The sequence below is a fragment of the Corythoichthys intestinalis genome, chromosome 12 (assembly GCF_030265065.1).
Source record: "Corythoichthys intestinalis isolate RoL2023-P3 chromosome 12, ASM3026506v1, whole genome shotgun sequence".
NCBI lineage: Eukaryota > Metazoa > Chordata > Actinopteri > Syngnathiformes > Syngnathidae > Corythoichthys > Corythoichthys intestinalis.
This window is the reverse complement of record NC_080406.1, coordinates 44,458,423-44,484,295: the sequence shown is the minus strand read 5'-3', so window position 1 is coordinate 44,484,295 and position 25,873 is coordinate 44,458,423. Positions and strand designations below refer to the sequence as shown.

Sequence of the window (25,873 nt, the reverse complement as noted above, 5' to 3'; positions counted from 1 at the left end):
TTAAGCTGACTGGTTGTTCATTCGTTAGTCTGCATGTTAAGTGACTCGGCTTGAGTTATGGCCATCGACATCTCGTGTGAGAAAGCACTTATGTGTTCGTTGTCGTACTATTTGTTCAATAAAGCGATTGAGAGAGCACTCGGCGGCTATGTCTATCCTTGACCACTTGCTGAGGCATTACTGTAGACATTTTTTCATTAAACTGTATGTAACGTATAACTTTCTCCTAAAGCTTAAGATGTTTGAGGATTAAACATTTGTGTATTAGTGCACATATGCATGAATATGCGACATCTAAACAGGCAGGTGTCAAAGTTGGCTCCTCATTTCAGTAGCCGGTCCAAGAATAGACAGCAAGTTCGACAGACAGGAGACTGCGTGTGCGTACGTGCGCGTGCAGGATTGAAAAAAAAAGAACATGTTGATGTGCGAAAGAAGGAGTGAGAGGGCGTGTGTATTTGTATGCAGGAGAGGGAGAGACTACACCCATCACAGTCTGATGAGTGGGTCAGTTTCCCTATTGCTTTTTGGATTACTGCTCCGTGTGATCGCTGGATTTGGGTAGCTGGAAACTTTTAAATTTCAGAGTCTTGTATCTGAAGAAGTACAGAGATGAATGGCCGTGCAATACCGCCTTCTATACCTGAGGATGGTGAAGTCTTGGAATACATTCAACACGGGGAAACAAACGGTTACCATGAAAGGTTTCGGGATGGGGACAGCGGAGAGGCTGAAGTCCCGGTGTCCAAGTCCCAGAGACGGAAGAGTGATGTCAAAGTATATAAGGAGTTTTGCGATTTTTATGCACGCTTGTAAGTACATAGAGGACAAGTACACACCTTGTCATTGCTTGTTGACATTAGGGATGACACTGTTTTCAAATTAGAAACACATCATTGTAAAATGAGATGTGTTATCAACAAAAACTTTTTTTTTTTTTTTTTTTTTACAATAATTTGCTGTTCCTGATGCTCAAGCAAGACTTAAGACAGGAATTTATAATAACTTTGATATCGTGATTGACAAGTGATTGATTTCCATCATTATACCATTTTGTTGATTGACATGCTGCTAACCTTGATAAAAGTTCTGTAACATTCCTTGTATATGGCTTGGTGTACATAGATGGATGTGTTGGACCATTTTGTCTTCACTTAAATTGATACAGTTTTCTGTGACCTTGAGAAGTTACAGAATGTGAAGAATTTTGATATTTTACAGAAGCTGGCTCTTACATGCTGGATAGATTTTTTTTTTTTTAAGTAATTTGTGCAGGGATAGCTTCAAACTGCAGGAATTACATGACACTGAGCGTCTGAGAGTAAGCTATTTTCGTGCCAAGGGGAGGAGTGATTATGCAAAATAGAAAATGCCAGCTGGCATCCTAAGTATGTGTCCATGAATGACATGAGGGCTAAATATAAATGCTATATTTACTGAATGAGGACATGAAGCTATCAGCGGATTTGTTTAAGAGAAATGTTCGGTCCTCACTGTTTTTTGTACTTGGATTCATTTCTGAGTTTATTCCGAAATATAGCACCACTACAACTGACTGAGCACATCTGTGGAAGCGGAATAAGGATGATGTTGACTCAAACAACATTACCAACAAGGACTTGTAGTTGGCTATGCTACTGTTTTTTAATGACAAAAGTCGATTCTGCATGTGGCAATGGCAAGATCAAGGTGGAAATGCCAAAGGGACGGATCATTTCCTGTCACTAATCTTCTGAGGCAAGGCTGATTGTGCACGGTACTTCAGAACATAAGCTATAGAATGTTCAAGAGAATGTGTACTTTTTGCTACTTGATCTTCTTCTAGGTCATACTGTATGACTGATGCACAAATGTGTTTAAATGTCACCCAAGAGTCTGCCTCACCTGGTTTTTATAGTCTAGTAATAAAATGATGACTCCTATAAAGGATGTTTTCAGCACTAGTGACTATTTATTTCTTTAGATAGCTGGATACTTAGCTTGGATTCTGTAGACTGAGTGATTTTATTTTCCGAGACAAGGTCTTATCTCTTATCTCCATTTAATCGGAAATCTTTTTTCATGAACACTTAATTGGGTTTTGGTGCAGTTACTGTATATACTGTCAAGAAAAAAACAATAATTGAATTTAAGATGCTACATCATAAGACATTGGTGTCTAACATGGTATAACAGTGAAACTGCATAATTACAGGTAGTCCTCTGGTTACGACGTACTTGACTTTACGACACTGGAGTCTTGCCCGCCATTTTGTCTCTTATCATTTTTTTTAGTCGCATATCTAATTTTTTACTTCACTTTATAAATATGACGTGTTCTGGCCTCACTAAACGTGAAGTTGTTCAGCTTTACGGACAGCAAACAAGGCAATTTTGCTTTTTAAGCTTTTAACTTCCTTCACTTTTGACAATTTGTAAGGCTGTAACACACATATGTACACTTATGTTCAGAACGACACACATTTTAACAATAAAACACTTGACACAAAACAATTGGTGTTCAAATGTCCGTCTACTCTGATCAGTATGTAATTTTAGTAGATTAAATTAGCCTAATTTGCCTAACAAAAGTCTGCTATCTTAAATGCTACGAATGCTAACGTATTTACAATTCTCATAGCAAATCACTCACACATAACTCCACAAACTAGCTCTAAACTTAATTACAAATGCAACCACAAACACAGTCACTGAAAAAAACCCGTACAGCCTTATGTGGGCCAAACAAATGCGCAGCTATCTTTTTTCCATGTCAGACGTATGAGTCTGCACCTCAGTCATACAAGGTGAAAGTCTAGCCAGACACAATGCTGCCACTAGAGGGCAGTGTATCCTCCATCATTAAACAAAATACCCTACTTTTGAACTTTTAGGATAGTTATTTTGAGATTAATGGGTTCTTTAAGGGTTTAACGGAACTCATTCGTAACCCAGGGACTACCTGTACCTTCAAAAGGCTCATGATCCAATAGTAATTGTCCCTTTATGTGTTAGGATCATGACGGTACTCCCTGGCACTAATTATCTGAATTTTGTTTAATATTTCAGCAACATGGCCAATGCCCTAGCTAACGCCATGTGTGAGCGCTGCAAGAGTGGCTTTGCTCCGGCGGAGAAAATAGTCAACAGTAATGGAGAACTTTACCACGAGCAGTGCTTTGTGTGCGCCCAGTGTTTCCAACAGTTTCCTGAGGGACTCTTCTATGAGGTAAAACTACTTTTCTCTTCATATTGTATTTAAACAAGTGTCCAATATTATAGCTACAGTGGTGCGTGTGTTCTAGTATCTGCTTCTTGAAACTACAGTATATTGTTACAGTCGCGTAAATCCAAATATAACTCTAGGATATTGATGTATGTCCTTAAAGGAGTATTGAGTTTTCAGCGTCTACTTACAGTAATAGGGTCTCGCTTTTATCCCTGTTGGCTCATCTCATTGTTCCTCCCACTGATATAGTAAAACTCTTACGACCTATGGTAATGTTCTGCTATTGCATCTGTTCCGAAAATAGCTCATAACTGGGTTTGCCCTAGGCTTTTTTGAAGCTGTGGTGGTGGTGGGCTGCATCGGAGTCGGGCAGCCCCACCATGTTGTGCCGCCGCAAACTTGCGTCATATCATGACAAATAAGAGTTATTTTTATTTTATTTTTTTTTATTTTTTTTTTAACAACATTTATTTTATCCAAGAAGAACTATGAGAAAGATCTATTAGAAATATTCGACTAATGAAATATTTCGGAATGTGACGGTCTACATTTACAATGGAGTTTTAGGGCCAAAAAAATAATAATAATAATTAAAAGGACTACGAGATTAAAGTCGTGCTATTGCTACGAGAGAAAAAAAAAGTCGTATTATTACGTAGTGGTAATATAGCTGTAAGCCGCGAGGCCAGACATGTGCAAAGTGCGGGCCGGGGGCCAAATGCGGCCCTTGGTCAAATTTCATCTGGCCCCCAGCCTCTGTCATAAAATCAGTAACATCTGGCCCGCACACAGACTAAATAGATTGGTCAGCAGTACTGCAACCAGAAGTACTGCTGAAGTAGCTTACACACGAAATGCTGCTCCTCATTTACCCACTAAAAGGCAGCAGCACTTTAACCCTTTATTGCCAAATGTATCACATTTGATACACCTAAAATTTCATGATTTTGAGACTAATTTAGAATTTTGACATTTCTTTTTGAAAAAAAAACAAAAAAAAAAAACGATGGATGCAAGTCAACACATGCATTTGCAGGTTCTATGAGAAAAAAAAACATGATTTAGCATGAGTTATAGATATTAGAGCGTTTATTACACATATTCATTTTGACTTTTCTTTTTACAAATTTGAAAAAATGTATTCATTAGGATCCGCTGATAATTGCTTCATGTTGCAGGTATTGAAGGGCTAAGCAACATTACCCCGTGTGACCTATTACTTCCATTTTCTAAAATGACGACAATCAACAAAAAAAAGTTGACTGTGACGGCCAATGCTTCAAGGATAGGTGGAAATTGGACTATTTCTTCACTAAAATATGCAACAACTGTGTCTGCCTCATTTGCAAAGAGACACTCGCTGTTTTTAAAGATTTCAATGTTAGCCAATATTACCAAACAAGACACGCTGACATATACGGCAAGATTACAGGGAAGATTCGCAGTGAGAAATTGAAGCAACTTGGAGCTAGTTTAATTTCACAGCATCAGTATTTCGCAAGAGCCCGAGAGTCGAAAGACAACGCCACAAAGGCTAGTTGTAAGATTGTTGAAATTATTCAATTTTAAAAAAATAATAAAGCAAATGTGATACACTGAATGGCTTGCTAAAATTTGCCTAAATACAGTGCCTTGCAAAAGTATTCGGCCCCCTTGAATCTTGCAACCTTTCGCCACATTTCAGGCTTCAAACATAAAGATATGAAATTTAATTTTTTTGTCAAGAATCAACAACAAATGGGACACAATCGTGAAGTGGAACAACATTTATTGGATAATTTAAACTTTTTTAACAAATAAAAAACTGAAAAGTGGGGCGTGCGATATTATTCGGCCCCTTTACTTTCAGTGCAGCAAACTCAACTCCAGAAGTTCAGTGAGGATCTCTGAATGATCCAATGTTGTCCTAAATGACCGATGATGATAAATAGAATCCACCTGTGCGTAATCAAGTCTCCGTATAAATGTACCTGCTCTGTGATAGTCTCAGGGTTCTGTTTAAAGTGCAGAGAGCATTATGAAAATCAAGGAACACACCAGGCAGGTCCGAGATACTGTTGTGGAGAAGTTTAAAGCCGGATTTGGATACAAAAAGATTTCCCAAGCTTTAAACATCTCAAGGAGAACTGTGCAAGCCATCATATTGAAATGGAAGGAGCATCAGACCACGGCAAATCTACCAAGACCCGGCCGTCCTTCCAAACTTTCTTCTCAAACAAGGAGAAAACTGATCAGAGATGCAGCCAAGAGGCCCATGATCACTCTGGATGAACTGCAGAGATCTACAGCTGAGGTGGGAGAGTCTGTCCATAGGACAACAATCAGTCGTACACTGCACAAATCTGGCCTTTATGGAAGAGTGGCAAGAAGAAAGCCATTTCTCAAAGATATCCATAAAAAGTCTCGTTTAAAGTTTGCCACAAGCCACCTGGGAGACACACCAAACATGTGGAAGAAGGTGCTCTGGTCAGATGAAACCAAAATTGAACTTTTTGGCCACAATGCAAAACGATATGTTTGGCGTAAAAGCAACACAGCTCATCACCATGAACACACCATCCCCACTGTCAAACATGGTGGTGGCAGCATCATGGTTTGGGCCTGCTTTTCTTCAGCAGGGACAGGGAAGATGGTTAAAATTGACGGGAAGGTGGATGCAGCCAAATACAGGAACATTCTGGAAGAAAACCTGTTGGTTGCACAAGACCTGAGACTGGGACAGAGATTTATCTTCCAACAGGACAATGATCCAAAACATAAAGCCAAATCTACAATGGAATGGTTCAAAAATAAACGTATCCAGGTGTTAGAATGGCCAAGTCAAAGTCCAGACCTGAATCCAATCGAGAATCTGTGGAAAGAGCTGAAGACTGCTGTTCACAAACACTCTCCACCCAACCTCACTGAGCTTGAGCTGTTTTGCAAGGAAGAATGGGCAAGAATGTCAGTCTCTTGATGTGCAAAACTGATAGAAACATACCCCAAGCGACTTGCAGCTGTAATTGGAGCAAAAGGTGGCGCTACAAAGTATTAACGCAAGGGGGCCGAATAATATTGCACGCCCCACTTTTCAGTTTTTTATTTGTTAAAAAAGTTTAAATTATCCAATAAATTTTGTTCCACTTCACGATTGTGTCCCACTTGTTGTTGATTCTTGACAAAAAATTAAAATTTTATATCTTTATGTTTGAAGCCTGAAATATGGCGAAAGGTTGCAAGGTTCAAGGGGGCCGAATACTTTTGCAAGGCACTGTATGTTGTTCTACGTAAAGGACGTCAGCCAAGGTCGGCCCCCCACATTTTTACCGCACCAAATCTGGCCCCCTTTGCAAAAAGTTGGGACACCCCTGCGCTAGGCACTTTATGTACATGCACCTTGGCTGGGAGCTACGACGAAGCATTAGTATAAATCATTCTATGGATAATAATTTGATGTAGATGAGGCTAAATATTAAGGATTTCCTTATTTGTAAAACCGATTCTAAAACACGAGATGCCTTCAATATTGTTGATTTTAACAGAGGCGGCAACGCTCTTACGTAAAGTACGTTGCTGTTATTCAAATACATTAACCCTACGTAATAATACTTTTATTCTCGTAGTTAAACGAGAAAAAAATCGGAACTATTACTACGAGAATGAATGTCGAATCAATAGCATGAGAATAAAAATTGTATCATTACGTAGTGCTAATGTCGCTGAATAAGCAGCTATGTAGTTTACGTAGCGCGTTGCCGCCTTCGTTAAAATCAACAGTATGAAAGTATCTTGTGTTTTTGAATCGGTTTAACAAATAAGGGGATCCTTAATATTTTGCCTCATCTACATAAAATTATAATCAATAGAAGGATTTATACTAATGCTTCGCCGTAACTCTCAAATAGGACGCGATGATTCAGGTCAAACACACGCCATAAAGAACCTAAACATTACTTCAATATCAATATTGTCATTTTCACAGGCTTAAACCACAATTACATTCATTGACTTGAAATACCTTTTTGTGGATTTTTCTCCCGATTTCCAACTCTGCACCAACGTAGTCAGGCACAAGCTTGCAACAGAAGAACGGATTTGATTTTCAAAATAAAGCGTGTAAAGAGCAATTTGTATTTCACGTGCCATTTCAGACGACTTCTGTCAAATAGTGTGTAAATAATGTAATAATATATATTCATTTAGATGTATTGTTAAATTATAAATTAGAATGTATCTTTAAATCTTAACAGAAAAAACACCATATCATTTGCAAGGCGTGGCAGATTTTAATTTGGAGTGGTGGTGTGCTACGATCTTTTATGAGTAGGGGAAACCCTGCATAAGTGATGAGACAGTGTCAGTTTCTGAGGAATGTTGTTAAAGTGATCATTTGAAAATTTAAACGTTAATGATGTTTATTGTTGGAAAACATTAACATGATTAGTGTATTCACATAAATACTTGACTGGCACGGCCAGACTGTTCTCCCTGTATAAACACTGAGAGAAAAGTCTGGGAACCAGCCCATTAACGGCCTCTCGAGCAGGTACAAAATCAATCGACAAATCAGATTCGTTTATTTGCATGACGTGTTCTTAACTAACAACGTCACTCTTGCGCGTCGGAAGTCGTCTCCACAACAACACAGATGGTGAACAGGAGAGCCGAGAATATGTTCCAATCCACGGTAAAATCAGTTTTAAATTACCAAAAACACATCGACACGAGTCATTGACAACAGTCTGTCTCGCGCTAGCCATGTTGAATAAACTCCGCTCTCCTCGTATGTTTACTTCCGCGCGCAAGTCCCTCGTCCTCCCCTCGTCGTTTTACTAACGTCACGTCTGCCCGTCGCTGATTGGTCCACTCCGCTGTCTGTTTGCTGTGGCTTGCTCCGCCCTGGAAATTGTATCCACTGAATGGTGGCCAGACTCAATAGCTGGAACAGCGGTGAGTCTGGTGTACCAGGCAAGTAAATACAATCAGGTATTATAAAAAGTAAATGACACTCAAACAAATACAGTATATAATTTCATAAGTTTGTTAAACTAGTAGTATGTGTGTGTGGGGGGGGCCCAAATGTTTACAAAAATTAATTCGTCTATTTTATGAATAAATTGTGTTCCTTCAATACGCTAAAATTTGTTTACAGTTTGAAGACCGGAAATACTGTGAACATGACTTCCAGATGCTCTTTGCACCTTGCTGCCACCAGTGTGGTAAGTTTAGAAACCATACTCAAGGGAATTGCAATTGGTCAAAAGAACAAAAAAACATCCAAAGGACATTTTTCTTGCGAGCAAACTTGGCATCTGATGTGTACCTGTTTTAGGTGAGTTCATCATAGGCCGTGTTATCAAGGCTATGAATAATAGCTGGCATCCCGAATGCTTCTGCTGTGACATCTGCCAAGCCGTGCTTGCCGATGTTGGATTTGTAAAGAATGCTGGCAGGTTGGTTTACCTTCTCGGGATGCAATAGTTTTGTTTGCAGTCCTGTTGTTTAATCGGTTGCATTATTCCCGTATCAGGCACTTGTGTCGTCCCTGCCACAACAGAGAGAAAGCACGTGGACTTGGCAAGTACATCTGTCAAAAGTGTCATGCCATCATTGAAGAGCAGCCCCTTCTGTTTAAGAATGACCCCTACCATCCTGATCACTTCAACTGTAACAACTGCGGGTAAGGAACAGGATATACAATCAGATGTAATCCAATCAAACACAAGAGATGCTTATCAAATGTAGCCTTTAAAATGTAATCCTTTCACGTGCAGACACAGAGAGAACTAATTCAGTGTTGTATTGTGTTCATCTTTTCATCAAGTGCAAATACAATTGAATATATTACCTTGACTGGCTCATTAAGTAAAACTTCACCTTCTTGTTTGCAGTAAGGAGTTGACTGCTGATGCCAGAGAGCTGAAGGGGGAGCTTTACTGTCTGCCCTGTCATGACAAAATGGGAGTCCCCATTTGCGGGGCCTGCAGGAGACCCATTGAGGGCCGTGTGGTCAATGCAATGGGAAAGCAGTGGCATGTGGAGGTCTGACCTGAAACCATTTTATTCACTTATTTTATAATACAGGGTTTCCCAAAAATTGACATTGGAAATTTGATGGTGTAACTGCTTATCTGAGACAACTCAACTTCAACAGGATTCAAGCTGAAAATTAAAAAACAAACCCTTAATTTTCTTTTCAACCTATTCAAACAGATAAGAATGACTGTAACTAATTTGACACAGACTTTCATTAAATGTCACCTAAGTTTTTGCTGCATCAAAAAACAAGTTTTAGATAGTTAACTGATATTTTCCTTGATTACGCTGCAAACCTCTTCAACTATTTTTTGTTCGTTTGTGTTTTTTACATGTTGTTCATTCAAGATCATTTAGGCAGGAATTTAGTCATACTTTCAGACTATGAAATGATATCAAGTTTTTGGAACACCCTGTATGTACTGTATATTACCAGTTTAAATTAGCATAGCGATAGACTTCATAATTATTGACGGGACACGGGGCCGATTAATAGGGGGCCTGCATTGTTGGCGTGGCCGTCAAAGCTGACCGAGTGGAATAACAGACAAAGAGCTTTTTTGCGTTGAAAATTATTGTGAATAAATGCTTAAACCCCTCAATTCTTTATAGATATGGACATAAAACAGTCTCGATTCTTGGTTAAAAGCAAAAAACCCTGCAATTAACATGTATTTTATTTTATTTTGCGAACTATGCTGCTACTCAGAAGGCAAATGTAGCGGCAGCCATAGGAAATCAAAGAGCTTTTTCCATTGTAAATTCTTGTGAATAAATGCTTAAATCCCTGAATTCTTTATAGATATGGACGTAAAACAGTCTCCATTCTTGGTTAAAAGCAAAAAAAAAAAAACGTAGTTAGCATTTATTTTACGTAAATACTGCGAACTATGACGTCAGTGCCGTAGCAGCTAATTTCTCCCATTGATTTTTTTCACAATTTTCCAAAATGCATGAACAGCACAAAAAATATAATAATTACCTTGATTTCTCGAACAAATCACTCCCGAGACAATCCTTCCTGTTTGTATGCAGTACAGCTTTCGTACTTTTTCAACTTAAATCCGGCATTAGATCGCTGCGTGCGTGTGTTTGAGAATAACTCTTGATGCTGGATGTGGGCAGGCCCCCTACTTGAAGCCGTGGCGCAGTGTCTGACGGAGGTGACCCGTCAATATACTGTAATTCTGAAGTCTATGGCACAGTATTGTTTTCCAATCATGTTACAGTATATCACTGTTTATGTAGAAAGCTAAAGTTATAGACTTATATTTGACAGCCATGGTTTTTTTTAAAAGATAAATGTATCTTATTTTGTGTTATTTTTGCAGTTTGGTGCTCTTTTTTTTCATTCAGATTGGTATATCTTTGCTATTTTGACTTCACTATGTCCACTTATTGTTCCGCTGCATGAATCCAGTCATCCTCTCTCTTTTCACTCTTTATGGCTGTTTTGCTACATTCCCTCCTTTACTCGCAGCACCACGTATGCACTTTGTGCGAGCGCCCTTTTCAGGGCCATCCGTTTTATCAGCGGGGTGGTCACGCTTATTGCGAGACACACTTTGACATGGTGAGGGTTCGAACATTTGGCCTGTTGTCTCTGCTGCACTGATTGCCTTGCCTGTATAAGAAGACTGCACTAATTTACTGTAGTTATTAATTCATGATTAGGTGTCATTTGGAAAGCAATGAAAATCACGACTTTTCCATCTGCTCATAAAAAGCGTTGTTGGCTTGTTATTGTCTGCTACTCATCCACGCTGTCCTTATAAACAAGCACATGATATATGATAGTTACAAGAATCTTTCCATTATTTCCCCATAAAAAGCACTTCGCTCGATCTTTCTTCATTCTTTACTATGTCTATTCACTTTTATGAAACACTATCAGGACAGGTGGACTGATCCAAACTGTGGCAGTGAGTGAACTGAACTGAAGTCGTGAACTGACTTTATTGCAGAGCTAACTGTGTGTGCTTGGCCTTGGCCGTGTTTGCAGCATTTTGTGTGTGCTAAGTGTGAGAAACCCTTCCTGGGACACCGCCACTACGAACGCAAGGGCCTGGCCTACTGTGAAACTCACTACAACCAGGTAACACATAACAAAATGAAGGATTTTTGGAAAAATGTGCAGTAAGGAATTTGTAAGTCACATTTCTTTACATACCAAGCATTGTCCACTTGAACAAATAAACACAATGGTAAACTAACTTTTTTTTTAGCATGTTGCATAGACTTCACTATCAGTTGACGGGAAACGGGGCGCGGGGCCAATCTGTAGAGGGCCTATTTTTAAAAACTTAAAATTTAAATATTTTCAAAACCAAAGCCACTAGCGACCTAAAACCAAAACAGGCACCTTTCTTAAGCATATACTGTATGAGTCTCCATGAGCAGCGGCATGAAAAATTTAAACTCCTTCCCTCATAAAATCCTGATTAATCATTTTTTGTACAAGTATAACAAAATTTAAAATGGGTAGAAAATTCTCAGATGTTACACTCCATGCACAAACATCATCAAATGCAGAGATAATCACCTATATTTTCAGAATCAATTGCAATATTTAACATATCATATAAGTTTTTGCCAAAAATAGCGACTTTTAAAAAAAAATTATTTAGTGCAATTTTGACATAAGTTTTCAACAGCTAATAGATCACTCAATTTTTCCCTTCAAAAACATAATACTCGAGGAAAGCATGCATAGTCATCTTAATTTTACTCAACAAAAGCAAATTTACCATTTCTCTATATACAATCACAACTTATTTAGGTTGAATTCCGATGTCACTATTGCCTCTGCACATCTTGCCGACTATCTGACCCTCGTCGTTTTTAGATTGAAATGTTACATAAAATAAAACGCGTAAAAGCTGAATTTCTTTTTGTATGGACACAGAAATGTCTATGTTACTTTTTTTTTGCCAAAAAAACAAGCAGTTGGCCAAAAATTACCGGATTACTTGAATGTAAAGTTACGCTATTGTGTATGGATACGAAATCCAACATGGCGGCCATCACAAAACAAAGAGCTTTATAAGTTAAACATTCTTGTAATAAATGCATAAGTCCAGGAATTTCTATAGATATAAACGTAAAACAGTCTAGGTTCTTTGTTAAAAGCAAAAACCGGGCAGTTATCCTTCACTTACGTAAATATTTCAAGCTAAAGTTACACTAATGTTTTCCATTCAATTCCCTTTTTTCACAATGTTTCAAAGTGCATGCATGGTGCTATTTTATATAATAATTAACTTCGAAATTACAACTTACAAATGGTCGATTATCGACCAAATCAGTCTTGAGACACCACTGCCTGCTTGTATGCACTAGAACTTTCATCCTGTTTCCACCTAAATCTGGTGTTAGAACGCAGTGTGTGTTTGAGTTTATCACAGTAGAAGCTGCCACGACGCTCTGCCTGGCCCAGCACCCTATGGGAAGCTCGAAGCCGTGGCGTAATGTCTGTAGGAGCTGCCTCGTCAACTGATAGTGAAGTGTATGCATGTTGATGTTTGCATGAATTATGAATGCTGTATTTTGTAATCACTTTGATTGTGGGCACTGCAGCATTTCTAATATTATTATAATTTCCTTCCTTTTTGTAACGTTTAGCTGTTTGGAGATGTTTGCTACCACTGCAATCGTGTTATAGAAGGAGATGGTGAGATTAAATTTTTGGTGCAAGTGTTGAAAGATGGAATGTAATCATTGCTTCTCTCTTGTTTACAGTGGTGTCAGCCCTCAACAAGGCTTGGTGTGTCAACTGTTTTGCTTGCTCTACTTGCAACGCCAAACTCACCCTTAAGTAAGTAACATAGTTTGGCCTCAACCAAATGTTAATGTGTACTGCTACAAGTTATCTGTCCGCCTTTAACTCAGCGGCTGCCATTAACAGCGCAAGACATCCTATTTATTTGAAGTGGGAGGGCTGACATCGGATAAAGAAATGTTCATTCTGGGGCTGCAGCTATCGATTATTTCAACAGTCGATTAATCTATCAACTAGTTAGTTCAAATAATCGAGTAATTGGATTAGGAAGATTTCATGCGTTGCAGAATAATTTTAGGAAATGTAAGACAAAGGCTTGCCATGATTGCACTTTCAAAAGAGCATTAAATGCGAATACAAAAGAAAAAAATCACGGGTGCTTTCTTCAAATTATGCAGAATTTCACTTACGTGTAAAAATACATTAATATACAGTACTTGAGCTTAACCTGAAAACGAATAAAAATAAATAAATAAATGAGGATCTAAGCGCAACAAAAGAACAGTTGGCTGTTACAGTCTGCTAGCTTAGATGCTATAAAATGCAAACTGTTTTTTTTTTTTTTTAAACAATGCTCTTAACAAATCATTCAAACAAATATTTTCACAAAAATGGCTAAATATACTTATAAACTCAATTATGAATGCATAAAATATATTAGCTCAAACATAACATTGATATACGATATTTTCTGCTTGCCTGGCTCTGCCAGACTATTCTCCACTGAGAGAAATAGTATAATAATAGCTAGTAATAGCTGGAACAGCGGTGAGTCTGGTGTACCAGGCAAATTTTCTGCGTCCTATATGGTATACTGGGGACGGGTTTCAATAAGCTTTGGCTTCTCCCATCAGCCCTTTTCTTTTCAGGTTGAATTAATTGTAAACACATACAAATGCTGTATGTTTGTTTGGATTTGTCATGCCTGAAGGGAAAATAAATAAATAAATTAAAAATTAAAAAAGTTAATTAAAAACCTACCTTAAGTTGGTCTTAACAGGGAGCAGCTGGATTCAGCCATGTTAAATGATTTATGTCATATTCACTGTCGCCACTAGAGAGCAGTGTATCCAGCCAAATCAATAAAACTAAATGCAAACACTTTTAAAAAATTACTAAAAAAACGTTACAACGCCACTCTAATTACAGTAAACGAATCCTCGAAGCAGCAAAATCTGATTCAAAGCTTTTTTCTAATCGAATTACTAAGTTAATCGATTCATCGTTACAGCACTAGTTCATTCGCTGCTACCCTCGCACTTCAAATGGATTAGATGTCTACTAGTGATAAACAAGAGCCACATGATTGGAGGTCTATCATTGTCAAGGGCAATGAAAGAGTTAGCTTTTTACATATGAGCTTTTTTTACCCGTTTACCCTACTTTGTATCTACCTTTTAATATTTTATCCATGATCTTACCTATGCTTATTTCCTTCTTCTCTTCCTCCATGTTGCTGCTATCTTCTTGTTCTTCCTGTTCTTTTGGGAAACCCTTTGTCCGGGCTTTCAGGGATAAATTTGTGGAAGTGGATCTGAAGCCAGTGTGTAAGCACTGCTATGAACGTCTGCCGGACGACATGAAACGGCGGCTGTCCAAGCGCGAACGCGACTCAAAGGAGAAAAAAAAGAAACCATTGATACCTATGTGTCTGTGATCCTCTCATTTTCTTCTTCACAATTCCGCTGTTCTTCTCTTGGTCAGTTCTTTTCCTTCCTCCTGTCTTTTATGTTTAGTCGCTTCTATACTAATCATGCCACTTTTCAGCTAAAACATATTATGAGTAAAATGTATTATGGAGTTTGTGATAGCAAATCGGACCAAATAACGTGGCTAAAATCGTGTAGTCTAATCCAGGCCTGTGACCAGTCTCTGCCACAAATGCAAGTTAAGATTTAGGTTTTTAGAAAATCTCTATGCTACGCAAACAGGAAAATCAGATCAGTCATATGTTGAAGGGACAGCTTTGTTTCATGGGGCTCTTGTTCTGTCTGGGTCCAGGGGGTAAAGCCTTAATCACTTCCGGCAGCTTTCTTGCCTCCGCTGTGGAAATGCCGGTGAAGTGCCACTGGGTTTGGCACGTGCCTTGTCCAGCCTCTGATTATCTGCTCTGTGTGGGAGGAACACGGGAGTTAATCGAATTAAACGCATTTGACAGAGAAAAGAACCACATCGTACACGTGTATGACAATTATGCCTACAGACATGTGAAAAAGCTGTGTTGTCATGAACTCTTTCACAGCAGTCATTTCATACAAAACAAAATAATAGAAAAATACCGATGACAATAAATAGTGACGTTAATTAGGTTACAGTTTTGCTCATTTGCTTTGGTACATTTCTCAGAACAGAACTGAAATTCTCAAAACTACTTGTTCAATCCTCACAACATGTCGCACACGTATCAAAACAACATGGATTACCTGCAAAAGCCAGTGTTCTGTGCAAAATAAAATCGTTCAAATTAATTTTCTGTGTCAATGAACATGTCAGTGCTGTCAGAATGACAAGTCCTTGTTTTATTGTGTACAGGCAAGACAGTCAGATTGCTTAGTCATGTTCTCAATTGAACAGTTACTCTGGTGGAAGGCTCTGATGCGGGAGATTGATTGCAAGAGACTGGACAAGATTCAGTTTTACACTTTTACTGTTTTTACAACATTTACTATGTCATTGCAATACAGAAAGCAAACGACAGCACTGAGTATCACAAAGAAAAACCAAAAAAACAAAGGCAAAACTAGAAATGTGAACATAAGACAATCAGCACAACTAAACTTCAAACGCTGTCAGGATTATTCCCCCAGTCTGTCTACACATCTTGACGTTCCTCTCTGTTTGGCCACAAATTTTCGTCTACCTCCCAACGGATGTCCTCTCTTGCTATACAGCGTGGAGAGAATGACTATGACTATATGTTATGGGTGGTGAGACTATTCAATAGAGACCCATGATCATCCATTTTGACCATCATGGCAGATGCAACTGATAATGTAATAAACGGCACAGAATTGTACAAAATCATTTGCATGGATGCAGAAAAACATCTGCAACTTGCTCAAAGGAATGAGAAACTGCTTTTTTGATGTGCACTAGTGTGTGATGTTGTGGGGATTGAACAAGTAGTTTTAAGAATTGCAAGTCTGTTTTGAGAAACCTACCAAAGCAATTGAGAAAAACTCTAAAAATGCCATAACATATCATACTACAGTGGATATAAAAAGTGTTCAAATGACAGGTTTTTATTGTCGTTTAAGTAAAATAATTGTATTGTTTCCCCTCCCAGGAACAAGTTTGTGGAGTTTGACATGAAGCCGGTGTGCAAGAAGTGCTATGAGAAATTTCCACTGGAGCTGAAGAAGAGACTGAAGAAGCTGTCGGAAACTGTCGCACGGAAGTAAACGCGGTGTTTACGTAAACATCCAAATGCCACCATTGAGTGTTTTTATATACAGTAGAACTGCAGAGCGTGGACTGTCATTTAATGGGTCAGACTGTCATTAGAAAAGAACCTTTCACTCAGCTTCCTTTTTACACTGCTATTTATCTGGAACGCATTGCATTGCCTGGACTGTGTTACTGATGCTCTATCATATTAAAGAGCAAGCCTAAACTAAAATGAAGAACATGTATTTTTGTTGAATGCTTATGTATCAATTATTCACTTTTTGTTATCACTATTTTATGTATTGTGTGTATTTTTGACAATACACTATACATCTTGAGTAGATATTTTAGTTGCCTTGTTTCTATAATAGATATCACTTCATTTTAAGTTTATTTTGTGGAATGCATTGAATGGCGAATGTACTGGTGCAGTCTGTTTAAAGTGTGTTTTTACTTTACATTATCAAGTTTATGCACACGAGTCAAACAATACATGCCTGATGTTAACTCATTAGTTTGGGTCAAATTCAGTTTTGAAAAAACGAGTAGAAAGCTTCATCATGGCCAGCCGTGTTTCAGAGCAACTGTTACGTTACAGTAAAACTTGATGGATAGTGGCATTTGCGTGTGGTGTTAAAACATGTGTTGCCTCTGTTTGTAATCCAGGCAAAATGATCCTCTTACTCCAACTTCCTCCAGACTCGGAAACAAAGCCGACCGTCCAAACTGCTTATTGACTATTGTGGATTTTGTCATAAAAAACTATATATCTCCTTTTATATATAATTTCACATTCCGTAGCATTGCAAAATCAGGAGGCACATTTTTTCCCTTAATATTACACCTGCTGCCACGTCATTTACTTTTTGTCTAAGTTAAAGGAGATTATTACAGCAATTTATTTATAATGCAGCCATGTTAACCCTTAATAAGGCGCTCATTTAACTCAGTGGCTGCCATTGACGGTGCTATATTTGCAATCGAATTTTACATGCACCTCCCAGTAATAATGGATTGAACGTCTAGCACAGCCAGTGGCACTGAAACATGAGCATTCACAGGCAATCATCCCAGTTTAAATGAATTGGATGTTAATTGTAGAACCCAAATCTTTTGTAGAGTGCTATTTGGGGGCATAACCAAGTGTAGTTCTGTTTTTATTCATTGTATTCATATGAATTCTTGTTATATATGATATATATATATGAATTGTTAAATGTATTTATTCATAGCATTTGATGTAAAAAATAATATTTCAAAATACAATTAAAGAAACAATATAATTATCATTGAGAACTGGCATCCACATACTGTACTCTGCTGGCCAAAAGTATTGGCACCCAATGCAATTGTGTCAGATAATGCTCAGTTTCTCCCAGAAAATGATTGCAATTACAAATGCTTTGGTAGTAATGTTTTCATTTATGTTGCTTGCAATTAAAAAAAAAAAAAAAAAAAGAGAATAAAAAAATTAATTTATCATTTTACACAAAACTCCAAAAATGGGTCAGACAAAAGTATCGGCACCCTTAGAAAAATCATGTGATGCTTCTCTAGTTTGTGTAATTAACAGCACCTGTTACTTACCTGTGGCACATAACAGGTGGTGGCAATAATTAAGTCACACTTGCAGCCAGTTAAAATGGATTAAAATTGACTCAACCTCTGTCCTGTGTCCTTGTGTGTTCCACATTGAGCATGGAGAAAAGAAAGAAGACCAAATAACTCAGGACTTGAGAAGCAAAATTGTGAGAAAGCATGGGCAATCTCAAGGCTACAAGTCCATCTCCAAAGACCTGAATCTTCCTGTGTCTACCGTGCGCAGTGTCATCGATAAGTGTAAAGCCCATGGCACTGTGGCTAACCTCCTTAGATGTGAACGGAAAAGAAAAATTGACGAGATATCAACGAAAGATTGTGCGTATGGTGGATAAAGGGCCTCAACTAACATCCAAACAAATTCAAGCTGTCCTGCATTCCGGGGGTATAACAGTGTCAGCCCGTACTATCCGGCGGCGTCTGAATGAAAAGGGACTCTGGTAGGATACTCATGAAGATCCCACTTCTGAACCAGAGACATAAGAAAGCCAGGCTGGAGTTTGCCATAACTTACCTGAGAAAGCCAAAAACCCTTTGGAAGAATGTTCTCTGGTCAGATGCGACAAAAGTAGAGCTTTTGGGGAAAAGGCATCAACATAGAGCTTGCAGGGAAAAAATGAGGCCTTCAAAGAAAAGAACACGGTGCCCGTAGGCCGTAGTCAAACATGGCGGCGGTTCCCTGATGTTTTGGGGCTGCTTTGCTGCCTCTGGCACTGGACTGCTTGACCGTGAGCATGAAATAACGACAAATTTTGCAGCATAATGTAGGGCCCAGTGTGAGAAAGCTGGATCTCCCTCAGAGGTTATGGGTCTTGAAGCAGGACGTGACCCAAAACACACTTCAAAAAGCACCAGCAATGAGTCCAGACCTGGAATCCTGGATCCCATAGAACACCTGTGGAGAGATCTGAAAATGGCAGTTTGGAGAAGGCACCCTTCAAATCTCAGAGACCTGGAGCAGTTGGCAAAAGAAGAATGATCTAAAATTCCAGCAGAGCATTGTAAGAAACTCATTAATGGGTACCGGAAGTGGTTGTTCGCAGTTATTTTGTCTAAAGGTTGTGCTAACAAGTATTAGGCTGAGGGTGCCAATACTTTTGTCCAGCCCATTTTTGAAGTTTTGTGTAAAATGATAATGATTTTTTTTGTGTGTGTCATTTTCTTTATGGGTTTTTTTCCCATTGCAAGCAAAATAAATGAAGATATTACTACCAAAGCATTTGTAATTGCAATCATTTTCCGGGAAAAAATTGAGCATTATCTGACAGGATTGCACTACTTTTGGCCAGCAGACTAGCAGTGTATGTGGACATCACATATGTGGACGCCGAGTCTTAAGGATTTTTAAACATTTCTAAATTACCAAAAATAGTGTCTGGTCTTTGTAAAGGGTTAAAAGAAGGACAGCGGTGACTTTGCATGTTTTTTTTCACATTGCTTGGAAGTCACATTAACATGCTAAAATGTATTTTAGACTGATTTTTACATATATACACGTAGTAATCTAAAACGCAGTTATAAATTTGATGAAAGATCTGAAAGATTCTGTCTGCTCAGCAAATAAACATGTAGTTAAAGACCTATTCTGCCATTGTTATATTTTTTAACGAATGTGATGTCTACATGAATTGTCGAAATAATGTTGAGTTTACCTATATGTTTTAGTGAAGCTTTTATATGCATAAAAAATAATTACATATCATTCCCAACTATCGCTATTTTCGGCACTGTTCAGGTCTCACGTCGTTGGAGCCCCGCCCCTTCCTTCTCAAAATGAAAGTGCGTCACATGCGTCACTTGAAAGCCAAGCTCTGATTGGATCAGGAGGAGGATTCAAGTTAGGCCTCACCCCCATGTGTGACGCCTATCCACTGACGTTAGCAAGCCTGCGCAATAATATCACGAGCGGGTTATGTGACGGCGTGACCACCCCTCGAATGTCCACCTTTATCATTAGTGACGAATTATATTCTATGCAACGTAACCAACCGCTTTTGTGTCCTTTACACAAGAGACATGCGTCGAAGTAAGACTGAAGTGGATCGGTACGTCGACTCCGTCCAGACGTCCTCGCCCTCACTCAAAGAGGTAAGTGGACCGGCGGCGGCTAACATTAGCATGCTAGCAGCCGTCATTCTACACCTGAATCCCAAGTCCCCTGGGGCTAGGAGACTACCAGAATGAGTCATTAAAACTAACCTTAGTGTTAGGTTAAACGTCACTTCTATCGACTCTACTGGTCAACAGTCGGCAGAGCTTATTTAGTTATCGTGAGCGAGTAGCTTAAGCTAACCGGCACGATGACGACGAACCGTGTCCTCCCCTTGAAATGCTGAGAAAGCGCGCGGCGTGGGCTGGCCAAGGCAACCAGCTACTGAACACCCTGTCGAATTGACTCACAAAAAACATTTCTACATAAACCAATTATGGCCAATCGTTTTAATATTTAAGGCATTTGTAGTTTTTACTACCATGTATTTACCAACAAGATTGCTGAAGTGGTTTGGGGTCCTTATCAAGATCATAGTCAATTCGCTTGAAAATAGCAAAAAATCATGAAACCGAAACCTTAACATTAACATACGTTGCACTACATTAGGTCTATTCAGATGTGTTTTTTTCATTATACACCATTTTTTTGTCATTGGACGGACATGGTTTGGGTATTTCTGAGCATGGGCATGACTGGCGCAACATGAGCTGATTTATGGGTATCTACTGTATTTGGATAGTAACTTAATCGTTTAAAACCCTTTTTAATTTGATATTCAAATTCTCTAAGTCAAGCCATCAAACGTTACATATTTTTTCAATTTCTGTAATGCTACACCAAAGGAGACTGATAAGCTCATTGGTGGTGTTCAAATGGATTGCCAGTTCAAATTGATTGGATTACTTCTAGTGCCAAACATTTAAATTCGTAACAGAAAACATCTACATGATTGGACCGCTATCATCGTCAATGGCACTGAAAGAGTTAAGTGCAAACGTCTGCCAATTTCATGATGATACGTTATGAAACCTGCCGATATTACAAAGTCTGCCATGATTCAGAATGATTCAAGGGCCTTCGATGGATTTAATACAATGACAGCCGGTTCCATTTCACCTAATGTAATTTAAAAAGGAAAAAAAAAGTTCAACCTAAAGCAATTGTAAAACCCGATTTGCAGTTTTCGGAACAAACAACAGATCTATTCATTCATTCATTCATTTTCCATGCCGCTTTTCCTCACGAGGGTCGCGGAGTTGCTGGAGCCCATCCCAGCTAACTACGGGCAGTAGGCAGGGGACACCCTGAACTGGTTGCCAGCCAATTGCAGGGCACAAGGAGACATACAACCATTCACGCGCACACTCATACCTACGGACAATTTAGAGTGTTCAATCAGCCTACCATGCATGTTTTTGGGATGTGGGAGGAAACCGGAGTTCCCGGAGGAAACCCACGCAGGCACGGGGAGAACATGCAAACTCCACACAGGAAGGCCGAAGCCCGGGATTGAACCCTTGATCTTAGAACTGTGTGGCAGACGTGCTAACCACTCAGCCACCGTGCCACAACAGATCTAATAGATTATTATATTGATACTTAGCATATTGATATATTTCAATTCGATTTGCTTAACAAATCGATAAATTTTTCCAGATCGATGAACTGTCATACCTGTACCATTTTCTACATTATAACGTATCTGTAATACCTCAACTCATCCAATGATAGATACCATGTGGTTATGCTTATTATTTAATCATGGTTTATTTCAATATTCTTCATTTACAGAGGCCTATCAAAGGATTTTTATTTGCTAAACTATATTTTGAGGCAAAGGAGTTTGAGCTAGCTAAAAGGTAAGCATCAATACTAAAAGAAAATTATGCAGTGCTGTCTCATGAATAATCATGTTCCTTTCCATATTCTTAGACATGTATCAGAATATCTCAAAATCCAGGAGCGGGATCCCAAAGCGCACAAATTCTTGGGACAGCTGTATGAAAGAGAGGGAGACGTCAACAAGGCGGTAGCATGTTACAAGGTGAGACGGCCATGTTGTATGCGCACGAAGCAATAGGAAGCCTGGTTAACTTTAATTTCAGTCTTATAATTGAGTATTTTTTTTCCTTTGAGAGTGCCATTGGTTATATGGGCTTTATGATTGGCTGTTTGTCAAAGAAATAATTTGAAGAGGATCTGTAGTTTAATAATTTGTTAAATTTGTCCCAAAAGTAATTGTTATCAACATTTAACTTACTACATAAATACTGTCAAGCTGCTTGAAAAAACACATTCTAAAGTCCGTTTGCGGTCGCGTATTATTAATAAATGTTGAATGTACTGTGTACGCAGCGATCTGTGGACTTGAACCCAGTCCAGAGAGACTTGGTGTTGAAGGTGGCTGAGCTATTGGTCGGCAAAGAGGAAAACGACAGCAGGGCAGAGTTTTGGGTGGACAAGGCTGCCAAGTTGTTGCCTGGGAACCCAGCAGTGTTCACCCTGAAGGTAAGGCTCCTTTTCCTCAGTGAACTGGTTTTACCGGCCTTTTCAATTCACGGTATGCAATATATGTGGTTGTAAACTCGCAATATCACAGTAGTTATGACAGTGTTGTAATGTACCAAAATCTATATCTTGTCATTTGAAGAGGAGGTCATACTGACTGCTTTTCAATCTTTTGCTCTGTATGAAGGAGCGTCTATTGAGTCGTCAAGGTCAGCAGGGATGGAACCAACTCTTTGACCTCCTTCAGGCTGAGCTGACTGCACGGCCAGGGGATGCGCATGTCAACGTGAAGCTCGTCCAGCTATTTTGTCAGGACGGTCGACTGGAAGCGGCTGTTAAGCACTGCTTGGCTACTGAGAGAAGGGGCTTGCTGCGCCACAGCCTGGAATGGTTCACTGTAGTGGTGCGCACGCTTGAGGTCAGCATGGCCTCCTTTGGAGGATTTGTTAAAACCAGGATGTGCCTATAGACCCTACTCACCAACGTCACAGAATGACGTGTCGCTGTATCCGGCCGCCATATTGTCCGTCATTGTTTATCCGTATTCTCAATGGTTTCAATTTGTCGTGCAATTCATGGAAGCCCCGGTGCTTTTAGACGCTGTAAACTCATTGGATGCGTTGCATAAAAGGCGTTATGTGGAAAAGCTTCAGTCTATCCATTCGCCAGATCCATATTTGATGCCTAAATCGATATTTTTCGACCCACTGTCTTCGCCCTCTCTGCCTGACATCTGATATCTACAACTATCTTGTCCACACAAAATCAGCCTATTCTCACGAAAGTTTGAAAAACTTCAGGAGCAGCACTCTAAGCAACATTACTCCGTGTGACCCTTTACTTCCAATTTTCTAAAATGGTGACAATCAATAAAAAAGTTGACTGCGATGGCCGACGCTTCAAGGATAGGTGGATATTGGACTATTTCTTCAATAAAACACGCAGAAAATGTGTCTGCCTCATTTGCAAAGAGACAGTCGCTGTTTTCAAAGAGTTTGATGTGGCGCGATAATGATATTACCGAACAAGACACGCTGACATGTACGACAACATTACAGGGAAGATACGCAGCGAGAAATTATAGCAACTTGAAGCTAGTTTAATTTCACAGCAGCAGTATTTCGCAAGAGCCCGAGTGTCGAAAGAGAACGCCACAAAGACGAGACTGTTGAAATTATGAATTAAAAAAAATAATAAAGCAAATGTGACACACAGAAGGTCTTGCTAAAATTTGTTTAAATATATTGTTCTCTGTAAATCAGCCAAGGTAGCCCCCGGCATTTTTACCACACCAAATCTGGCCCCCTTTGCAAAAGGTTTGGACACACCTGTTTAACTAATGATCCGTAGACGAGGCCAGCTTCTTTCACTTGGTACCAGCTAAATATTATTCAAAATGTAATGATGGTGGAAGAAATAAGCATCTTGAATTTGAAACTGTATGTTGTCGGCGATTAGCCTCGCAATGATCTTAATTGTGGTTGTCAGCCCAAAACCCTCTAAATATATATTAAATGAATCTTACCAGATATAAAATGACTACTACATAATCTGTGGTAATTGTTTGGAGCCCAGTTTTCTCGTCGAATTGCAGCAGTTCATCTTGCTCTCCTCTCCGGGTCTCTCGGAATTAGGTAGAACTTCAAGTCTCTTCGTCCATCTTCTCTGTTATTGCAACCAACCGCCACACGCGCCTTCACCATTTTGATTATTAATGTTAACGAGCAGAAAAACACGCCACAATAGGAGGAATTTACGTAGCGGTAATGCTTAAACCCGACGAGCTGATGGACAATATGGCGCGGAGGCGTGGTTGTGACGTCATGTGAATAGGGTCTATTAGACCTAAAAATTAGGCAATGTCGTTGACAGCAATAAACATCAAACCCTTTTGAACTAGCATTGTGCGAATGATCGCTGCCAACCCTCCCAGTCAAAATGGGTTGGATGTCTATCGCAGTGAATGGCAGCCGATATTGTTCTTTTATGAAATGATATTCAGTGTTTCCCCTAGGATTTTTTGAAGCTGTGGTGGTGGGCTGCATCGGAGTCGGACAGCCTCACCATGTCGTGCCACAGCGAATTTTTTTTTCTTCATTTTTTCCCCCAAGAAGAACCATAACAAAGATATATTTGAAATATTTCATTAGCCAGGCTAATGTTGTACCTCTCAGCTACAGTACATGTATGTAAAATGCGTAGCTGATTACAGCTACGTTACCCGATGTACTAATGCGACTTTTTTTCTCGTGGCAATAGTACGACTTACATCTCGTAGTGACTCAGGGTTGGCAACCCAAACTGATGAAAGAGCCATATTTGACCCCCAAAAAAACAAAAAAAAAAACTGATACAGTATGTCTGGAGCCACAAAAAATTAAAAGCCTTGTACAAGCCTTATAATTATCGATACTAGCTATATTAGCCTACTATAGAAATGACTAAGTTGGCTAGAAATACGTAATTAGCCTTCATGATTAAATGTTTATTTTCCCTGCAGTGGATCCTATAGAGAATGACGCACCACGTGACTACTCTGTTGTACTATGCCACCACAAGTTTAACTTCATTACAATATTAATGAATTGAAAGAATGTTTGTGTCATGTTTGTCCTCCTAGAAATCCTATTAAAACAAAAAAATATATTTCCCTCCCCCATCTTTTTCCATTTAAAAAAAAAAAAAAAAAGCGCCGAAGCATCGCTAAAGAGCCGCATGCGGCCCGAGAGCCGGGGGTTGCAGACCACCGTCGTAGTCCTCCTTTTTCCTTTTATTTGACCCTCATAAGTACTACATTACCACAACAATAACAGTCCTTCTGTCAACTGACCCATTTAGAGCACTGGGGGAATTCTAATAGCCGTGTAAAGAGTTTTACTTGATTCGGTGAGAAGGTGAATAGTTTTTTCCCCGTTGTTCGTAAACTAAATTTCCACACAAAGGCACGTCGAGGTACCATTAACTTAGCAAGGAGAGGTATGAGAGTCATTTTTCGAGTGTCCCAGAGCTCGCGAAATTTGGGTGGGGCGGCGCATTTATCAAAGTTTCGTCAGCCGTAATTGTCTGAAGTTGGCGCGCCGGTGTTGTGCCGAAAAATAGCCACTCCACGTGAAATGTCCCCCCTGACGGGAGCGCCCACACGTCACTCGTACAAACAGCCTTTTCTTACCAATCGATGGAACCAGAAACGACGTTCTTGTACCGTGAATATGTATCATTTTACTCTGCTTGAACTGATAAATCGTTTACTGTGACCAACGCTCTGAAAATAGAGCAAGGCTTTATTTTGGGCCCCGCCTCTCCGCAGTCTCTCAGCGCAAGTTAGTCAAAGTTTGCTTTCCGTCCAAGACGGCCGTCCACCGCTCACTTTCGCCGAAAAGTCCGA

General features: G+C 39.3%; 2 protein-coding genes across 7 annotated transcripts in view; both read left to right on the top strand.

The window, feature by feature from the left end:
* The window catches only part of LOC130927535 (LIM and senescent cell antigen-like-containing domain protein 1), a 36,245-nt gene extending 18,541 nt beyond the window's left edge, over positions 1 to 17,704 (top strand). For 2 of the 5 annotated variants that reach the window (XM_057853448.1, XM_057853446.1), the window contains exons 2-10: positions 3,049 to 3,208; positions 8,340 to 8,406; positions 8,520 to 8,640; positions 8,718 to 8,867; positions 9,079 to 9,229; positions 11,226 to 11,318; positions 12,845 to 12,893; positions 12,962 to 13,037; positions 14,514 to 15,305. In XM_057853448.1, coding sequence (XP_057709431.1) covers positions 3,053 to 3,208; positions 8,340 to 8,406; positions 8,520 to 8,640; positions 8,718 to 8,867; positions 9,079 to 9,229; positions 11,226 to 11,318; positions 12,845 to 12,893; positions 12,962 to 13,037; positions 14,514 to 14,658 — 1,008 coding nt within the window. In that variant the 5' untranslated portion in view covers positions 3,049 to 3,052 and the 3' untranslated portion in view covers positions 14,659 to 15,305. Of the gene's footprint in view, positions 1 to 462; positions 813 to 3,048; positions 3,209 to 8,339; positions 8,407 to 8,519; positions 8,641 to 8,717; positions 8,868 to 9,078; positions 9,230 to 11,225; positions 11,319 to 12,844; positions 12,894 to 12,961; positions 13,038 to 14,513; positions 15,307 to 16,287 lie in introns of those variants that run through there. The other 3 variants (XM_057853444.1, XM_057853445.1, XM_057853447.1) reach the window with 3 other exon arrangements.
* A 2,150-nt stretch (positions 17,705 to 19,854) lies between these two features.
* LOC130927534 (E3 SUMO-protein ligase RanBP2-like) overlaps positions 19,855 to 25,873 on the top strand; it is a 58,117-nt gene continuing 52,098 nt past the window's right edge. For both annotated transcript variants that reach the window (XM_057853443.1, XM_057853442.1), the window contains exons 1-5: positions 19,855 to 20,075; positions 21,772 to 21,839; positions 21,913 to 22,024; positions 22,336 to 22,488; positions 22,676 to 22,906. In XM_057853443.1, the coding sequence (XP_057709426.1) occupies positions 20,004 to 20,075; positions 21,772 to 21,839; positions 21,913 to 22,024; positions 22,336 to 22,488; positions 22,676 to 22,906 (636 nt within the window). In that variant the 5' untranslated portion in view covers positions 19,855 to 20,003. The remainder of the gene's footprint in view (positions 20,076 to 21,771; positions 21,840 to 21,912; positions 22,025 to 22,335; positions 22,489 to 22,675; positions 22,907 to 25,873) is intronic.